The sequence below is a fragment of the Lepisosteus platostomus genome, chromosome 2 (assembly GCF_059453375.1).
Source record: "Lepisosteus platostomus isolate fLepPlt1 chromosome 2, fLepPlt1.hap1, whole genome shotgun sequence".
Taxonomy (NCBI): Eukaryota; Metazoa; Chordata; class Actinopteri; order Semionotiformes; family Lepisosteidae; genus Lepisosteus; species Lepisosteus platostomus.
In genome coordinates, this window is record NC_142612.1 from 70,498,684 (window position 1) to 70,518,151 (window position 19,468).

A 19,468-nucleotide genomic window follows, 5' to 3' on the forward strand; every position below is an offset into this window, starting at 1 on the left:
TATTTCAAAGAAAATAAAAAATCAATAGGTGTGAAGCTAGTATTTCTTTCTAGACTCAACATCTGAATTTGGTAAAAAAAATATACCTAAAGTTTTGTGAGGCATTTATTGACCTTGGTTTTATGTAAAAAGCACAGCTACCTAACACCCTCTTTTTATTCAATAAAATTCTGTTATAGTGGCAGCTTCTTTCACCATCTTTGTAAACACATTTAACAATTGTTTACGTGCTTAAACGTGTTTATTGTACCATATTTGGATGGATTAGCTTCCTTGTCCCTCCATTTATTTTAACAATTATATTGTAGATGGTTTTAATGTTTAGTGTTCTGTGGTGGAAGCTTTAACATTTGTTTTCCATTTTGCACATCTGTTTCCAGTTATACATCTTCTATATTCCAGTTGTGTAATACAGAGATGTCAATTAGGCACGTCTTGTCCTATCAATTTTACCAAAGCGCTTTGAGATTAAAGCCCTGTAACTGATAGCATTTGCGCTAATCAGTAGTTTTTACAAATGAATCCCGGAAAATTTCTGTGGGTCCTTGTACAAAAATATTGTACGGCTTTAATCCGGTTCTGGCCCAGTTTGTAACAGCTCTGTTGTTTGTTTGTTTTTTGCAGGATCCTGGAGCTGACGGAGATGGTGAAGCAGCTCAGAGGGCAGAATGAAGAGAAGGAGAAGAGCCTGGCAGCTCTGAAGATTGCCCTGGACAAGACGGTGAGATATAGACATTTTAGAAGACATTCATCCCTCACTAGACACAAGCACTTTACTCACGAGTCCTAGCTAAAACAAGTGATGCATTTGCAGACCTACATTCATTAGATGAGTGAACATCCCCTGTAATATGAGCTCCAAGTGTGCAACTCATTCTAAAGCTTTTATTTATCATTGCTCTCTCTCAGCTATTGTTGCCTTGACTATCTTAACAGAAATTGTAAAGGTATTATACTATTAATGATGAAGGCTAATATTTTGTGAAAACTGATTCACAAATTTTAACATTTTAAATAATTAAATGTTTTATTTTTGTTTTTCTGATTATTCACACTACGAATGCAAAATATACAGTAGATAACCTCTAGACAGCTTGTTGATCTTTTACAGTTCTGGGTTTTATTCTTTAATGTCACAAGATCTGTTAAATAACATAATACATCATTTTTGTGTAGTCAGAAATTTTGTTTGTGTAAATTTTGTTTTTAGTTCATGTCATATTTGTTGTTCATGTATACTATAGAGTTCATGTGTTTCTGTACATAACTTCCGCATAATACATTGAAACATAACAGCTTGCATAAAAAAGTGTTGGTAAATTCTACTTATTGTGACATATGCTTAGCAATTTATGGTACAAAACTATTCAAAAACCTAAAAAAAATACCTAACCTTTACTGGTTTATATCAAGTTATTTCAAGCACTGGGAATGAACCACAGTTTTACAATACATGTATTTTAGTAGGAATTTAGTGTCGCCTTTACGACTTTTCTCCTAAGAGCAGAAATGTTGGAACCAATTGTGCTCGCATTGTGTGGGGTGAGTGTACAGCTTGTCCTGATCTCATGACTCATGTGGTCATGGGTAGTTGCTCTGGGACTGGTGCTCACACACAGGCACACAAGCGCTTTTTCTGCTTCATTTGTTGACAATATTTCTGTGCTTTGTGAAAGCCATTGTTTAAGCAGTGGAGGGTGATTTATTGTCTCTGACAGGAGCAGAGCAAGGCAGAAGAAGCTTCTGAGAAGGAATCTCTCAGACAGGACTTTGAAAGTCTGCAGCAGATTCTCCATAATATCACCCAGGTGAGGACAGAGGGGTGACATTAAGACAGTGTCAAAGCTACTTGCTACTACATTTTATTGGTACAAGGTTTGTGATGATCCAAGGTGATTTCCAGATTACAGGGGAAAGAAACTTTACTACTCCTTTCAATGCACAAATCACGATAAGAAGTCCTGAGAACCATGCACATTTTGCCTCTGGCCTTTGAAGCAGTATCGTGTTCACCCTCATGCCCTTGGACTCCTCCAGGAGCTTCTGAGTTCTGCTTTTCAAGCACCACTTTCTGTGTCTTTGGAAAAGACTCAAGTGGGGAGCCGCGTCGGCATGCATAGGCTGCAAAGGAACAGGTAAAAGTTTCTTCCATGCTGAAAGGAAAAGAAAAGAGACACAGCATTTCGGCTGTGGAGCCTTCTTCATGTGTGACATGGAATAGGCCTTTACCTGTTCTTTTGAAAAGACAGCTCTTAACACTTTCCCAAAACAGGCTCTGCAGTTTTTTTCTCCAAACTCCAAACATTTTTTATAGAGGCTCCCCGATATGCAGACATGCATTTAAATAAGAAGCTACTCTCACACCTCTCAGTGCCATGTACTGTAGGAATACTGAAATGCCTACTATGGGCTGTAAGCAGTATTTTCCAGAGGTGGTATGAATGGCGTGACTGCTCATGTATTCCTCTGCATCGTGTTTCCGCTGGTGAGATGGGATCTCTTCCCTTGGCTTGTGTTCGTCAGGTGGCTTGGGGGGACAGCGAGAGTGCCGGCTCCCAGGGCGTCTCGGAGCCGGCCGATTCTCTGAGGCCCCCGCCCTCTCGGCACGCCTCTCCCAGCCGCGCCCGCTCCCCCCTGCGCAGCGGCTCCCCGGCCCAGCAGGAGCGCGCCCTCAATGCCGTGCAGAGCGCGCTGCTGAGGCGCCAACTTCAAGCGCAGGTGAGAGGCACAGCCCACCCCCCCCCGACACCAGTATCCGCCCTGCCTATCTTCAGCCAAACCACCACTACTGGGCTGACATCTGTGTTTTCTTCAGAACATATTTTAGGTTGTTCGATAACACACACACACCTTTTGAGATGCTAATTTAAGAAACTTTTTAGCCAGGTCCTTTATTTCTTTGTGGGAAAAAAAGTGCCAAATTTAGCTTGGTGAAAAATTCCTGACGAATTTGTCTTTCCTGATGAAGTTTCTGTCTTTCTTCACGACTTTCGGCTGCGATGTACAGCATTTTGCCCCCACTTGTAACTATTAAAACAGGTTTACAGGTCGGTGAAGTAAGAGGGCACTAGCACTGGAAAGGTGTGCTGAAAGCAAGGTGTGTAAGCGTGGGGCTCCGGTCTTTATGGCTCAAACAGGAGATGCGTACCAGACTGGAGGCGGCCCAAGAGCAGGTGGCCACTCTCCGCAAACAGCTGCTGGACGGGGAGGCAGAGCGCAGGGCCCTGGAGCAGAGAGTCCAGCAGCTGAGGCAGGAGAGACAGCAAGCAGAACTGTCCGGAGAGGAGAGCCGCAGAGATGCCCAGAGATACCGTTCTTCTCTGGACGTTATTGCCAGGTATATGTCTTCTTTTCCCCCTTTTCAGTCTTGTTGAAAGGATGTTTCCATATTATCTGGTAGGCAGTTTTCAGGATTTTCTGCAGGTTGGGCAATTATGATCTTGGATGCGATGTTTACAGCCTGTGTGCAGCCTCTAAAATGTAATGGGTACAATCTGTGTTTATTCTCCTGCACAGCGAGAAGGGCAATCTGGAGAAACTCATTCTCAACCTCAACCAACAAATAGACTCCCAGCTGGCTGAAATGGAAAAGCTGAAGAGCGCGAACCATGATCTTCAGCGCCAACGAGATCACCTGGAGCAGCAGCGGGAGGATCTGGAGAGAGAGAGGGAGCGTGGGCGCAAGGAAATGGAGAGAGGGTATGGGAGAGGAGAAGGGAGTTTGTGGAAGTGAACATAAGTCTCTGGCTTTGTAAATATAGAGCTCAGCCTGATTCTGAGCTCAGCCTTTCAGACTGAAACTGGAACAGTATTATATCTGTCCTGTGTGGATTCAAGCTAGAGTCCCAGTTACATGTCACGTCTCTAGGGTCCTAATATACCTTCTGTAATTCTCAGATTCATTTTAGTTGTGAAGAAATAATAATAACAATTAGTATTTAAATAAAATGTTAAATGTCTTTAAAGTTAAAATAAAAGTATTTAACAGTAATTTCAAATAATTTAAAATGGAGTTCAAATAATGGCACAATCAAATAGCATGGGTGATGTACAAAATACAAAACCCTTGCCCTCGTAAAACATTGCAATCGATTTTCAGATTTTCAGTATTCCATGTTTACAGTAAAAGCACTAGAGGTCAAGTCATATGGGAAGATGTCTGTGTGGGTGCTTCAGGCAAAAGAGTTTGGAGCAGCTGGAGATGAAGCATTCCAGCCTGAGGAAGGAGCTGGTGACGGTGAAGGAGGCCCTCAGTCAGGTCACTCTGCAGAAGGAGGTGCTGGAGGACGAGAAGGCCAGCTTGGCGCAGGCTTTGAGCAAGGTGAGCCCTGACCCGGAACCAGTGCGTCCACTCCAACCAGATACAGCTTGTGTCAAAGGACACATCTGCTTTAAGATGCCTGTAGTAAAATATATATATATATGAATTAGTTCAGGTGGGCAGCTGCGTCAGCTTGCGTAGGCTGCAAAGGAACAAGTAATAGGGTTATTCCATGCTGAAAAGAAGAAGGCTCCACAGCCGAAACGTTGTGTTTCCCTTCTTCTCTTTTCAGCATGGAATAAACCTATTACTTGTTCCTATCTATATGAATTTTTGCTTTTATTTACGATCTTTTTAAAAAAAACTTTATTTTCCAATATAATTTTGTGACATGTTCCAAAGACATACCGTATTATGTTAATCGGCGTCCTTTAATTATCCGTTTGAGTACCCTCTGATGCCAGGTAAATTATTTAGGGTGTAGCCCTATGCTTCCAGGAAAGGTTTCCAGGTTCGTGCAGATCTTCCTGAAAACGGATGGATGGATTCTTATTTTGCCTTTGGTTAGAGAGACCCAGAGGTAGCTCTGCAGCGGCTGTTGTCAGACGCCAGGGTGAAAGTGAATGAATTGCTTTACACAGTCTCAGTGGTATGTTGGTATTAGACACTAAAGGGCAGAGAATGTGGGAATGGAGGCTTGAGGTCTATCAGTAATGTGCTGGAGATTGTGAGAGCACGGTGGTCACCCTGCCTGCACTGCGTAGGTGGAGGTCCAGTCTGCAGAGCAGGAGCTGGCTCTCGCCAAGCTGCAGAGCGAAGAGGCCAGCCTCGGGGACTCTCTGGCCAAGATGGGGGCTCTCAGTGAGGGGCTGGCCAAGGACAAGGTGGAGCTCAACCGCATCATCCTGCAGGTCTGTCTGTCTTATCAGCTACCCTGGATTTCAACATCTGCGCTGTTATATGAGTACAGTATGTTCCCCCAAGAGTCAGGCTTCAGCTTGCACTTACAATTCATGTGATGCTGCATTGTTGATTAATATGCAGTACTGTACTTCCACTGATTATGCTTATTTAAACATATTTGTCCAAATAAAATGTATTTACGCAATTACAGGTATGTCTATACTGACACAATATATAATACTTAATTTTGAATCTTTTTAATGAAGCAACGTGTGAAAATGCTATGTTATAAAAACATACTTTTTCTGAATAGATTTCCAAATCCTTCTCAACATTTACTGTGGGTTGCTTACTGCCTTTTATGTCTCCCGTGTGGCACAGGATGAACAAAAACTTAATCTGCTGTTTTGCTTTTTTCACCCCACACGCGTCACAAGATTGTTAGCTGCTGGTGTCTTTTCCACACAAGCACAATGAGCAGCAGGGCGAAAGCCAGTGTATTGTTGCAGCACGTGATGGCCCCACACATCCCCCGATCTGAATGAAAGAGTACACCCATGCCGCCCCTCACGAGCCCGGTGTCCCGTGTGTGCCGTCAGATGGAGAGTGAGAAGGCGGAGCAGGGGGAACGGAGGAGGGAGGCTGAGCTGGAGCGGGCGGCGGGCAGGGAGGAGGTCAGCCGGCTGGAACAGGAGCTGCAGGACCTGAGGGCTGAGAAACGGGCCCTGGAGGTCTCGCAGGCCCACCTGCTCGAAGCCTGCCAGAGCCTGGAGCAAGAGCTGAGAGTCATCCGGCAGGAAAAGTCCCAAGCCTTGGGTCAGCACGCACAGGTCAGCCCCACATTGCCAGGCCTGAGCTCTGCTAACGACGAGTTCTATATACCTCAGTAACACGTTCAAAAGCCTGATGGCTTCGCCTCCCATCAGGAAATTAAATATCATTCCCAGCATCTCTAGTTCTGGAATCCCGTTTTTTTGCAACATAGAAGTATCCAAATGTTTGTTTGATTTGTGCTCATGTACTGACTGTGAAATTAAAAACAAAAAAAACGCTTGTGGTTTTATGTCACCGAGACTAAATTATCTTTGCCGTCTGTAACTTAACCGGGCTGATTGTGTGCCGTGGTGACTGAGCTGTGGTTGCTGTCTTGGCATGTCTGTGCAAGAGGTGGGTTCCTCTCCGAAGAAAACCTGGACAAAGGATCCAGTAACCCGGCACCTCTGTGTGTGTCTGTGCAGGCCAGCAGACAGAGGCAAGCCCTGTCAGATCAGCTGGCTCTGAGCCGCAGGGAGGTGGAGAGCCAGGCTGCGGCCCTCCAGAGAAGTGTGCGGGAGAGAGAGGAGCTGGCCAAGGACAAGGCTGGCTTGAGTGTCCAGCTGACGTCCGCTGAGCGCAAGGCCCGAGGACTGGCTCAGGAGCTGGCCGCTCTCAGGTGCGTGGGCTACAGTGACAGTCATAGTACATAACCCTGTCTTTGTACGGCCATTCTTGTGTTTATTTAGCAGGTTTGGGAAACCAGTGTGTTGAGCGGTGATTGGGTTGGTGTTATGAAATGAATGAGTGAATGTATGTGTGTTACAGGATATATGCGTTTATTACGGGGCCAGCGATTATGTTGTAGAGCCCATGTGTGTGTGTGTGTTTCAGGGCAGAGAAAGAATCCTTGGAGACAGCACTGTTTGAATCTCAGGAGCAGATCCTGGCGCTGGAAGCTTGGAGGACTCAGCTGGAGGGGGAACAGCAGAACCTGCAACTTGCCAATGAGAGCCTCACTAGTAAGTCTTTCTCTTCTGTCAAGCCTGACAATCACAGGCCCACAGGCCGCACTGTCTCATTTTAAATTGCCAAATGCTGTCAGCATGGCCTCTTAAACAGGACACCAGAGAGCAATGTTTTATTCCTGAATTCCAGAACAGCTGTGCTGAAGGGTTGGTAATAGATTGGCCAAATGCGCTTGAAAAAAATTATCAATGAAACAAAGTTTTATGTCCACCCCCCTTGGACAGATAGAAATTAACCAATTTTAACAGTGCATTTTTCTCACAGCATATTGAATTATAATGGTTGACAACATGAATTCCCGTGTCACTTTTGTACATAAATTTGGGGTTGAGAAAGATCATTTTGAACTTCAGTGTGCAGTGACATTGCTCTAATTAATAACTCATGGTAACTTATTGTAGCAAGAGAAAAATAATAATTTGGTCTTTTGCTGCAGAGTATTATCATTAAGTATTCAAGAACTCCAGTGACTTTATTAAATGAAACTTACATTAATAAGTACAAGGACAGAACCTGCTTCTGGGACAGAAAGAGGCATATCAGTGAGAGGCCTTTTGTGTTTGCGTGTTTGTCCAGGGGAGGTGGCACGAGTCAGAGGGGAGGCCGAGCTGCAGGTGTCCAGGCTGGGGAAGGAGAGGGAGCAGCTGGAGGCCAGGCTAGCACAGACGGAGAGGGAGGCCCAGAGCACCCTGAGCAGCACAGAGCGTGCTTACCAAGAGCTGCTGGAGCGCGAGCACAAAGACAAGGTGGGGCTGCCCAAAGGTACACTGGGATATGTGCCTTTGAAAGTGTTGCGGGAAGAGTTCAGTCCTTTTGTTTGATCTTAAATTTGACCTTGCCATGTCTGACTGGGGGAAAACAGCATGGGAAACTGCGTAAAGAGTGTTCCACAAAAACAAAACCTACACGAAGCTTAAAGGTCTTTAAAAACAAACGGAGAAGCCCTTTCCTGTTTTTTTTAAAATCAGGCTGCCCTGGGCTTGTGAGCCCCGTCCACTTGTGCCCTCAGCTGTCCTCCGTCCCGCCTCTCTGTCCCCCCCAGGAGAGAGCGTGCGCCGAGCTGAGCGCCCAGAGGGAGCAGGCGGAGCAGAAGCTGCGAGGGGAGTGCGAGGAGCTGAGGGTGCGCGGCCAGGCGGAGCAGCAGCAGCTGCAGGAAGAGCTGGCCAGACTGCAGCAGCAGAGAGACGACAGCCTCCTGCAGGCAGAGAGCCACAAACAGCAGGTCTCTCCTCGGCACGACGCCGCGCCTGACTGCTGCTACTGTCACAAAACAGGGCCAAAGAACACCTCTTTCCTCTCATAACGGAGCCCAGAGCAGTTTGCGTTCTTCTGCTCCAATGAAGTAAACCTGCTTACCCTTTTTAAAGATAAAATAGTCCCAAAAGATGTCCATCTGTTTCATAAGCCTGTTTTTCAAATCATTTTTCAAATGCATGTTTACTCATGTGCGCACCCAGTACATGAGCACTTAAAAGTACCCATCTTTCGCACATTAAGCTTAAAGTAATTTAACAAGCACCGGTTTTGAAATAGTATGGAATGGGGGCTCATACGGTAAGTTTATTGTTGGACAGTTACCACTTACTGTATCTCTGTTTTGTGATGACTCAAATAATTCTACAGTCAGCAACCTACACAATTCTAGTGTGTCTCTGATAATAGTGCACAAACCTGAATTGAATTAGTGATCTCTAGACTTTAAGGTACATTCAGCTCTGCGTCCTATATAGAAGAGGGATACGCTGTGTTGTACCAAGCAGTTTTTGCCCACTGTTCTCTGGTGGATCTGGCTTCACTTTTACTGTATTATTATTCTATTCTGTGTGCTATTTTGTACTGTTTTATCTGGTCCAACACACACAGTGCTGTTTGGGGCAGTGTTGACTTTCACTCTGCGCCTCTGCAGGCTCTGTCTCTGAAGGAGGCCGAAAAGGCAGTTCTCGCTGAAAAGCTGGCCAGTGCCCAGCAGGAGCAGGTCAACGTCACTATGGAGATGGAGCGTGTGCGGAGAGAGGCCCTGAGCCGCCAGGAACAAGACAAGGTGAGCGGTTTTTAGAATCACACTTTAAATGAACCTCACAATAATATAGCAAGCCCTTCTTTACAATTGGTTGTGCAGTCAGCAACGTTAAACACCCTTTTAAAAGTATCAAATGATTTACCATGCTGAAGTGTTTTATAGCAGCTCAAGGGACACTGTCCTCTCTCTGCCAGCATTGAATGTTTGATTCCAGTTAGTTGTTCAATTCTCGTTAGGATTTTTGAGCTGTAAAAATCAAAATAAGACTTTTGGATCAGCAAGTTCTTTAGCTTTCCACAGCGTAAAAAATAGTGAGTGCAGCCATATTGACAACTACACAAGAGATACAGAACAATGTGAGAGCCTTGCACTTTTGTTCAGATGTGAAATAAGTTCCATTTTTCTCGTTCCTCCCTGTTTTGTTTTGTTTTTTTTCCACCACAGGACACCATCAATGGGCTGAACTCCGAGCTGCGGGCTCTGCGTATGCAGTTTGAGGAGGCCCTGGGCTCTCACGAGGGCGAGGTGCGCCGCCTGAATGAGAGGATAAAGGAGCTGGCACAGGAGAGAGAGGAGGCCCTACAAGAGGTCAGCCCCCCCCCCCCACATTCCTCCCAGGCCGAGCAGTGCACAGCACGCTGCTCCCACTGTTCAATTTGTGCAGCACGGCTGCTCCTCACACTGGGCTGACCGGCACGGCTCTGTCACATAGAAATGATTCAGACGCCTTCGGCCGCACCCCCGGTTCAGTTTGACACCTCCTTGCTCAGGCCCGCCGGTCCTGTCTGGAGGAAGTCGGGAGTTCGGACAGGCTTTTGGCTTTGCGCTGCACGGAGGAATCGAGGGCCGTGTGGTGCGTTAGGAAAACAGCACGCGCCGCGCTTGCCGAGATGGATATGAGGCTCGCTGGCCTTGAAGGAAGGTGAAAGGCTTTGTTCCGTGGAAGGAAGTTTTCACAGCCCGCGGGGGAAGGTACCTAGGCCCCCGGTGTCCCCTCGGCTCTTTTGCGCTCTTGCCAGAAATGTCGGTTTGTTTGTTTCCCATCGGGTGGCATCTCTGAGAAAGCGCAGCGTCGGGGGGGAGGATGGGGGTTGTCACAAGATAGATGGACAAGAGGGGTGAAGCCGGGGTAGCAGGCAATTTAACATGACAGGCTGTTTACATTGGCAGGGCACGCCTGCTGTAACAGTGCTGTGAGGCCAGTCAGAGTCCAGTTTGTACCAATTAGTACCAGTGCCGGGGAGAGCAATTTAGCATGACGCCATGTTTACATTGGCACGGGCTCTCCGGTTTAGCACCATCAGGATGCCACCAGCTGCAGACCGCAGTGGGTGGCGGGGCGAGATCGGAGAGTCAAATTTCCTCCCCCAAGACAAAAGTTCAAGGATTCTGCAGCTCCCCCCATCCCTCCCTGTTCTTCAACATGCTGATGATAGACATTCAGTGTAGAGATGCACAGATGTTACTGCAGAGACAAAATAGTCTTAAGAGACTCATCTCTGGCTTAACACGATGTGTTACTCCTCTGATTGGATAAATAACATACCGTTGTTATTTCATAATCTTTGATGTTTTCTCAAGAGTGGATTCAGAAAACTTTTTTTCATTTTTCTTCTGCTGTGATTGTTCCAATTATGGTGTTTCACACTTTTCATCCCCGACTTTGGATAACAGCAGTTTTGATTCTGAACACAGTTCATACAATACAAGTAGTTCATGTTTGTTCTATAACTATCATGTGTTGGTTAGTTTAAACCGGATTAAACCAGAATCCCACACATGTGTGATACCAGTGACCTGCTTTTCCATGGTTGTTGGGATTCTCACTGTTACGTAAATAGGAAAAAAATACAATAACTTTCTAGAGTATTTCAATAAAATGAAATACATTTTTATATTTCATCAGCCACATCTACTAAAAATGCATTTTAGCAGATATGAAAACAATACCCATCCTAGAGACAAAGCCCATGAATCGAAACCCTGAATCGAACCATGAACCGAACCACTTTACCTTATCTAAGTGACCTTATTTCTAGTACCTTTCCTCAGCAATAGTTCCCAGCAGCCCTAGAGACAGGAAGGAGAACACTGTAACATAAGATCTGTGCACAAAAAGCAATAAACTACATACAGTGAAACCTGTTGTGAAGTCTAGAGGTAGAGCTAACATGTAGCTTTTTCTGCTGTAACATGCCCACAGGCAGCAGCATTACTCCCTTGTAACCCGGTCTTGTTAAATCAAAGAAGCTAAGCAAGCTAGCAAAGCTTGACCTGGTCAATTCTAGGATAAGAGACCTCTAAGGAAAGCCAGGATACTGTTAAAAGGTGGTTTTGGTGGACTAGTAGGTGTCACTCTTCTCTCTGGACCAGAATTTCCTAACCAATGCCTCAGTATGATGACAGCGTGCTATATGAGGAGCTGGTGCTGTCCTATGAATGAGATGTTAAACCCGTCTGTGGTTCAGTCTGCCTGGTCCTTAAAGATCCCATGTCCCTATTCATAAGAGTAGGGGTGTTAACTCTGGTGATAGATTCCTCTTGTACAATCTGTCCTTCCTGACATTTCTGCTTAATTCAGTTGCTAAAACAATTTTTCAATGAAAAAAAAAATGTATAGCCACTCTCGATATGTCGTTTTGTCAGACATCACCCACACTTCAGAGATGGATGAAGTGTGTTTCCTACTATGTTTGGGAGCACTTTGGTATCCCATGGGATGAAAAGCACTGTATATATGTAATTGATTATTATTAATAATAATATTAAAGACTCAAAAAGAGACAGGGATCCTATCGAGTGCCTGGGAAAGGCAGTGTGGGTTTGGATATCCTGGTAAGCGGTCTGTGTGTCCTCTCTTAACCACATTTTGGCAAAGGCTCTGCTTTTGATTATTTTAATAATTTCCAGTTCAATGTGTTTTTGTCAGACCATGGCAGACCAGGGCAGTCAATGGTAAGCAACAGCTCTTCATTATATTGAATAAAAACTAAGGTTAACCCTTGAATAAATAATCTTGTGCTAAAGTGTTTATTTTCTCCTGCACAGCAGCGAGAAGCTGATTTTTCTGTGAACGTTGGGAAAAAAACAGTGCTGGTTGAAGTGGTATCTTTTAATCTATAAAGAACAATGCCACATTTTTGATTCTCTAATGTTCTGGCTAGAAAAATATAAAGCCAGGTTTGTTGGAACTATGCAGGCTTGTTTTTCTCACATGAAAATTTATAGGCGAGAAGAAGCATCTTGTGTGGCCCCCACACGAGATCACTTTACTCGGCTCTTCTGCAGAGCAGACTTTATCACCGTAGCCCAGTGGGGACTCTCCACATGAGACTGCTGTGAACTGCTCTTGGACAACCTTCATGCATTTGTGTTCAGATAAAAAAACTGAAGGAACCTTCCCTGGAGTGAGTGCATGCATGTCTGTGTGCCCTGCGATGGGCTGGTGTCCGGTATCCCACCTTGCGCCCTGGGATAGGCTCTGGGCTACTGAGACCCTGGAGTGGATAACCGGTGAAGTGGTGTGATCTTCCTGGCTCTGCACAAAATCGTTCTGGCTTTTATCTGGTTTTATCACAGTGCTGGCCAACCCTACCTTATTTTCTGCCATGTAAAAAGTCCCGCACTTTCCTAAGTATGCGAGAATGTTTGTCAGATATATTTCTACATACATAAAAAAGTCACTTTATGTTTTGAGAGTAAAAATGATGAGGCGGTCTACATCAAGAACATGCCCCGGCTCCAGAGGGACTTGCTGTATTCCGTAGTCCAAATCAGGGATGTGCAGCGTCAGCCCTCTAGCACTGCAGGCTACTGATTAAGTGACGATGAGTTAACTTTTGATCTGCTTAAATGAGTCTGATTGAGCAAATGAAATCAGATGTGGAACGAAAATCCAGCTGAGGACCTGCAGGCTCTCGAGCATTACCCTTCCCTGGTCCCAAAAACATTCAACTGGCTGTGGAAGTGTTTCCGTCTGTTTTACACAGTGAGGTGCCTTGAATGGCGGGTGTTTACGTGCTTCAGCGCCGTGAGGAAGAAAGAGGTGAGAACGAGTGGGCCTTCCTCTGTCTCGGGCAGGTGGAGCGCCTGAAGGCGGAGCTGCAGGCGGCGGAAGAAGGGCGCGACGGCGGGCGCAGGGAGCTGATCGAGCTGCACCGCGAGCTGCGGGAGTGCGCCCAGGAACGGGACGCCCAGCGCAAGGAGGTCCTGGAGCTGCGGCGGGCCCTGGCGGATGAGACCCGGGAAAAGGAGGCAATCCTGAACTCCAATCAAGAGCTGAGGAGCGCGGTCAAGATGGCAGAGAGTGACAGGAACAGGTACCGCACACTGCTAACGTTTGGAGATGTGCACTTCAAGATTGGAAATGAATCCCAAACTGGCAACTAATGGCTCCTTAATCTTAAAGAAGATTGCAATTCAATCTTTGGTTTTGGATTGTGATTGAGCCTAATCCTCTTTTGTTCATTAGCTTTCTAATAAAAACGGATTTGGTTGGCCAGCAGATAGACCAGATCAGATGAGATGATAGAATCAGATGGATGCTCTTCCGTCTTCTCTTATGCACGGACACTACCGGTGAGCGGAAAATAGAATTAAGCATATTGTTCTGAAAAGAAAGAAAGAGGGGGAAAGCTCTGGAAAACACACTTCAAAAGATACCATCCAAAGATACCATTTATGAAATCAAGAAGATGCCTTTGCGGTTTGGCCCAGCCAGGAGTTGTTTTCACAGCTGGGCAAGATTTTCGTTGACAATTTTCCTTGCCCTTGTGTACAAGAGCTCAGTGGCCCTCGGCATGTTACAGAGGCGACCCACATGAAATGTAGACAGTGCAGGGTTTTCTCACTGTAGAAGACCGAGGCGTAGAGGAGGTTGCCGCCGTCTAGAGAGTGGCACTGTGTATGCTCTCGCGTCTGTGAGACTGTAATGGAGACCCCAGCAGGGGCACAGCTGAACTTTCAGCGTTACAGGGCTGCAGATCTCGGTGTGTGATGGAGCACCAGCGTGTTTGTCTCTCGGCAGTCTGAGGCGGGCCAATGAGGAGAAGGAGCAGAAGCTGGCAGTGCTGGAGGAGTGCAAAGCCTCCCTCCAGCAGGAGGCAGTGGAGCTGAGGGGCAGCCTGCGGGAGTTGGAGAGGTCACGGCTGCAAGCCCGGCGAGAGCTTCAGGACCTGCGCAGACAGGTGAAAAAGGACCTGAAGGGTTTGCGCTTAGAAAACAACGGAACGATTGCACAAGCGACCAACACAAACGTTTCACCGAGTTCAAGCCCGTTACTGCTTGAAAACGAAAGAAATGTTCCGGGTTATGGCTTTCCGAGGAATTTAGAAATACTTACATAGAGAGCACTTTTATCCCTATCAAAATAAAACTTCTAGTCCACGGCTCTGTCTTTCTCTGTTGGATCAGGTGTTCTGTCTCCATACCACAGCTCCACTTCCCCCTCTCACAGCTCCTGACTGTCTCTCCGTATTCACCTGTCACACCCTTACACCTCCATGTCTCCCTCCCTTTCTCTTTCCCTTCCCGCTGACACCACACCTGTCTCTCTCCCCCTTTGGCATGCAGGTGAAGACCCTTGACAGTGAGAATGTGCAGCGCCGCAAGGAACTCGACGAGCTGCGGGCTCGCGTGGCTCAGGATGGGCAGAGAGAAGACGAGCTGCGACGTGAGATCTTTAGTCTGAAGCAGAGGATCCTGGAAGGCGAAGCCAGCAAGGAGGCGGAATTAAAAGAGGTATGCCTGGTCATCTCTCAGTAAGGATGAGCAAATTTTAAAGTTTTTGGTTCTGACAGCAAGCATACATGTCTGTCAATGGGAAATTTAGCACAATATGGTATCCTAGAGTTGAGAAAAACTTAAGCATGGAAAAAGTGGGCATTTTGCTTTGGAGGTGAAAGGTTGGAATATCACGGCATTACTCTTCTTGCTAAATTCTGTAAAATGTATTACTAGGGCAACCCTAAAAATGTTTAGCACACAACTGAGGCACGGATTTTAAAATATAAACCCCTGTTGCAAGCTCCCATCCCATAATCTATGTACAGAACAAGGTTTTTGATCTGAGTGACCTCATCTGAAGCTCGCCTCAACACGGTGTCCCAAGCTGTGTAAACAAGACGTTCTTCCGCTCAGGGCTGAGCTCGTGCTCTCTGCCCGTCCCTCTGGCTCTGCTCACTCTGTGCCCTGGCAGGTGGCTGGGCTGCAGCGCCGGGTGCTGGAGATGGAGACCCAGCAGAGGCTGCAGGCCGAGGAACTTGAGAGCCGTGCCAGGGAGCTGCAGGAGAGCAGGCGGCGACACAAGGAGAGCACTGAGCAGCAGGAAGGGGCGCGGCAGAGGGCAGAGGCCCGGCTGCAGGAGCTCACCCTGCGGCTCAGCGTGGCCGAGGGCAGGGCTCAGGAGCTGGAGGAGCAGCTGGGCCAGGCAGACTCGGCCAAGTGTGATCTCGAGCAGCGACTGACCAGCCTGTCGTCAATCCTGCGCCGTACCTTGGGCATCACCCGCACAGGGCGATCACAGACCCCAGGGGCACATGGGCGCAGCCCCTCACCCAGAAGGAGCCTGTCACCAATGAAAGGTTAGGCATTGGTTTGCCTCGACCCATAAGCACATCTCACTCATGACTGCAGTGTCTTTACAGTGGCCAGCGAATGTTGTTTTTTTACAGGGCACTGCGGGTTATTAATGGTTGTTTGCTATCAGTTTGAACTGGTTAGATCAAGAATGGAAGACAGATACACTAAAATTGTCAAGTAGGGCACACAGCATAGTTCATCAGTAAGAAGCTTGATCATATTTGCACTTTTTGCATCTGTCACTTTGTGTCTCTTGAGAAGGTGACAGTGGGGACGGCCTGCGCTGCTCCACACCTTGCCTCAGTGTCAGTGGGTCTCCTCTGCACTCCTGGGGAGGGGACACCGATCTGGACCTGGACATGGTAAAGGCAGCGCTGCGTGACTTCATCCAGGAGCTAAGGGAGGCTCAGAGAGATCGGGTTAGTACAGCCTACAGGGACAACTGGTAGTGCTTTCTGTTCAAATCTTGCCATTGCCATTTGTCTGACATCTAGTGCCTTGTCAACATGTCACCCCTGTTGCTTCTGCGTCTCCTCTAACCCAACCCCCTTTATTTTTTTAGATTTTTATTCAGAACTCACGCATTCGTTTTGTTTTGTGAATCTCCTCTGGATACAGCGTCGGGCACATCTGGAGTCAGATTTCACTGCTTGCTTGAGAAGTATTGTTAAAAAGGCTTTGCCTGATTTGCAGGATGAAGCTCAGGTCCAAGTGCTCAATTTGTCCCGCAAGATCGGGGAGCTGGAGGGCGACCGGGACAGAACCAACAGCCGAGTACAGCAGCTGCAGAAATCTTTGGCTGAGCTGGAGGAAGGTGAGCGCCTTCCTACAGATGACAAACCTTTCTGGCGTCGTGGGGAACTTCCCTTGGATGAGTCGGAAGGTTCTTAACTGTGGCCGGGGGAGCGCTCTATTCATAGGTAAAACAAAATCAGTACAGTTATTAACATGGGCTGCTGTGCTGTCCCAGGGAAGTGGGGAGGTGACCAGCGGCTCAGCGCAGCTCAGACAGCCCTTGCTCTTCACGAGGAAGCCCAGCAGCGTGGGGACAGGGAGACGAAAGCCCTAGTAGAGAAGGTGGCCACACTGGAGCGTAGTCTCCAAGCCTCGGAGGGAGACAACAGGACCCTGCAGGTGGGCACTGGAGCGAAACACATTCCCATGATTTTCTTCCCTGTGGATGCATTTTTCTTTTTCAAACTGTGTGATGCTCCAAGGCAAGGGCATTACACACTCCCTTGACATGTTTGGTTGGAAATGCAACACAGGAAATGTATAATTACAGTGGATGAAGTTCGGTTACTTTTACAGCTGTGCCCCTCCGATTATAACATTGGCAACTAATTGTGACTCAGTGGGGAGATTTTGTATAGACTCACATCCTGTGAATTTTGTCAGGTGGGTGTGTGATATTTGTCATGGGAGCTCTACAGGAGCTGCCAATCGGGTGTCTGGTCTTGGCAGGAGAAGCTGGCCCGAGCTCAGGCGGCAGAGAGCAGACTGGAAGGGGAGCGCCGGAGGCTGAAGGAGGCAGTCGAGGCCTCAGAGGCACGGGGCAGCCGACTGGAGATATCCCAGCGCACCCTGGAGGGGGAGCTGCAGCGGGCTCAGATGGCGGCCAGTGAACGGGAGGCAGAGGTGGCCACACTGCAGGAGAGACTGGCCGGGCTGCGCCAGGAGCTTGCCGAGAGCGAGGACCGGGGGGCGGCTCTCAGGGTTAATTCGGAGAGGCTGAGTGTGGCCCTGGCACGGGCCGAGGAAGGGGAGGGCCAGCTGAAGGACAAGGTGCAGAGCCTCTCGCGCGCTCTGAGCGACAGCAGCACCAGTGCCGGGGCACTGCAGGAGCGCGTCGCCGAGCTCCAGAAAGCCCTGACGTCCAGCGAACAGGACCGCCGGGTGTTACAGGCAAGTCTCCCTGGAAGATGCAGAGCGCTGCCGAAATAAAATGTGTAGCTTTGGCACCGAGGCAAAGCAAGGAACAGACAAAATGCACAGAACAGATGCAAATACAAACACATATGCATCTGTTTGGCCTCATGCAACATTCAGCGCCAGCAGATGGATAATAATTATACCACAGGTCCTGAAAAATGATGGTAAAATTGGACATGTATATTATTTTGTTATGTTCCCGGTGCAGAACCAGGGCTCTGTATAGCCGCAAAATCCTCTGCTCCCTAATTGCCACAGACGAAGTGAGTAGGCTGGCAGACTATTTTGTATGCAAAATGATTCAGGTTACTGACTGTCAGAGGTGCCTGGCACATAATCTTGTTGGTGTATCAAGTCCAAACGTCATTATTGATCATGAATTTTAAAGGCATTTTGAAAATGAATGCTATAACTGGCTTATTCAGCTATTTGTAAACAGTGTGCCAAAACTTAAAATAAATGTCTCCCTTAAGGCACTACTATTAGGTTAGGGCCAGTGCTGTGTTTTTTATGTGGAAAGATGCTGACTTTTTTGATTTGTCTAAAAATTGATCCTCCTGTTATTTATTTATTGAAATTCCTAACTATAATGAATTATGTTATTTATATTTCTGCTGCTTAATTTATCTTAATGCACCAGTACTGTCGTTTTTTTATTTACCTCTGATCCAATTATTTCCCTAAAGGAACCCTGTGACTTGGCAATAAAATCTTTAAGCTAGCTCATTAATTTTCCAAAGGCTCCTCAAGAGGGCTCTTAAGGCTCAGAGACCGGGGCTGAATTGAATGATGCTGTGTAAACAAAAACTGCCTATACAGGACTTTATAAATCTGTTCACGTAAGAAAAATGTCAGATGATGCCAATAAAAGAAATACGAACTTCTTCTCACATTTGTTAAGGTGTGACACAGACTTTGTGGTCTATGCCCAGTTATCCTGATTTGGCACTTTTTTTAGGAGCGTCTGGATTCTGCGAGGGAGTCCCTCTCGGAGTGTAAGAGGCAAAACCATGTGCTGACAGAGAGGGTCCAGAGCCTGCAGCGTGCCCAGGAGGAGACGGCGTTGAGGAGCCGAGATCTGGAGAGCCAGGCCAGGAGCCTGCAGGAGGTCAGAAGGAAGGGGGTGATCTAACAGACAGCTCCAAACACTGCACTATCATACCCTGGGAGAACAGTGGGGAAAAAAAATAATTTGCTTGACAGGGTATAGTGAAACACAGAGAGAGTGGAGAGAGGGAAAATGGAGAAGGAAAGGATGGTGAGGTGAGGTTGGGAGGGAGAGGCAATGAGAGGGAGGAAACAGCGTTGTGGGAGGGCTTGCGATGGAGAATCACGGCATTGACAGCTGCTCTCTGTGATGGCCGGGCCCACAGACTCTGCGCCAGAAACAGGGCAGTGAGCAGGAGGCTCTGGATGGCTCTCGGCAGCTACGGGAGGAGAGACAGTCCCTACAGGAGAGGGTGAATGCCCTGCAGCACGCTGTTGAGCACCTGGAGAGCAAGCGGAACGAACTGGAGAGAGCCGTCGCCCGACTGGACAAAGAAAAGGCCTCCCTGAGACGGGCGCTGGACAAGGTGACTTTTTAGCTCAGAAGTTTGCTTTAAATGCTTACATGTGTGCTCTAGGCCTTCTAATTCTTTGTCCTGCATGGTTCCGGGTATCCATGTTAGAATTATTTTGACCCACGCACTGCCTTGAAACGGAGTTGTGGTTTTCAATGGCAGGTGGAGCTGGAGAAACTGAAGCAAGAGGAGGAAACTGTACGTCTGGGACGTGAGAAGGAACAGCTGGACCACACCATGAGCAGCATGGAGCAGGAGGTGGCTGATCTACAGGCAGAGATCGAGCAGCTTCAGGTCAGATCTAGTGGAATAACCTGACCTCACCGAGACATCATTTTCTAGTTACCATCTCTTTATTTTGTCAAAATGATGCAAGCAGTGTGAATTATTAAATCTAATTCTTAATCCACTCTAAATTATTAACGTTTA

General features: G+C 47.2%; 1 protein-coding gene across 3 annotated transcripts in view; it reads left to right on the forward strand.

Annotated features, from left to right (window-relative positions):
- Nucleotides 1-19,468, forward strand: part of crocc2 (ciliary rootlet coiled-coil, rootletin family member 2) — a 40,464-nt gene that overhangs the window by 19,184 nt on the left and 1,812 nt on the right. For all 3 annotated transcript variants that reach the window (XM_088616621.1, XM_088616622.1, XM_088616623.1), the window contains 25 exons: nucleotides 625-721; nucleotides 1,719-1,808; nucleotides 2,524-2,718; nucleotides 3,138-3,337; nucleotides 3,517-3,699; nucleotides 4,177-4,321; nucleotides 5,026-5,172; nucleotides 5,764-5,994; nucleotides 6,403-6,596; nucleotides 6,812-6,939; nucleotides 7,523-7,692; nucleotides 7,989-8,168; nucleotides 8,853-8,987; nucleotides 9,411-9,554; nucleotides 13,047-13,285; nucleotides 13,993-14,152; nucleotides 14,538-14,705; nucleotides 15,163-15,547; nucleotides 15,807-15,964; nucleotides 16,239-16,359; nucleotides 16,516-16,679; nucleotides 17,010-17,450; nucleotides 18,436-18,585; nucleotides 18,851-19,051; nucleotides 19,202-19,333. In XM_088616621.1, the coding sequence (XP_088472747.1) occupies nucleotides 625-721; nucleotides 1,719-1,808; nucleotides 2,524-2,718; nucleotides 3,138-3,337; nucleotides 3,517-3,699; nucleotides 4,177-4,321; nucleotides 5,026-5,172; nucleotides 5,764-5,994; nucleotides 6,403-6,596; nucleotides 6,812-6,939; nucleotides 7,523-7,692; nucleotides 7,989-8,168; nucleotides 8,853-8,987; nucleotides 9,411-9,554; nucleotides 13,047-13,285; nucleotides 13,993-14,152; nucleotides 14,538-14,705; nucleotides 15,163-15,547; nucleotides 15,807-15,964; nucleotides 16,239-16,359; nucleotides 16,516-16,679; nucleotides 17,010-17,450; nucleotides 18,436-18,585; nucleotides 18,851-19,051; nucleotides 19,202-19,333 (4,558 nt within the window). The remainder of the gene's footprint in view (nucleotides 1-624; nucleotides 722-1,718; nucleotides 1,809-2,523; nucleotides 2,719-3,137; nucleotides 3,338-3,516; nucleotides 3,700-4,176; nucleotides 4,322-5,025; nucleotides 5,173-5,763; nucleotides 5,995-6,402; nucleotides 6,597-6,811; nucleotides 6,940-7,522; nucleotides 7,693-7,988; nucleotides 8,169-8,852; nucleotides 8,988-9,410; nucleotides 9,555-13,046; nucleotides 13,286-13,992; nucleotides 14,153-14,537; nucleotides 14,706-15,162; nucleotides 15,548-15,806; nucleotides 15,965-16,238; nucleotides 16,360-16,515; nucleotides 16,680-17,009; nucleotides 17,451-18,435; nucleotides 18,586-18,850; nucleotides 19,052-19,201; nucleotides 19,334-19,468) is intronic.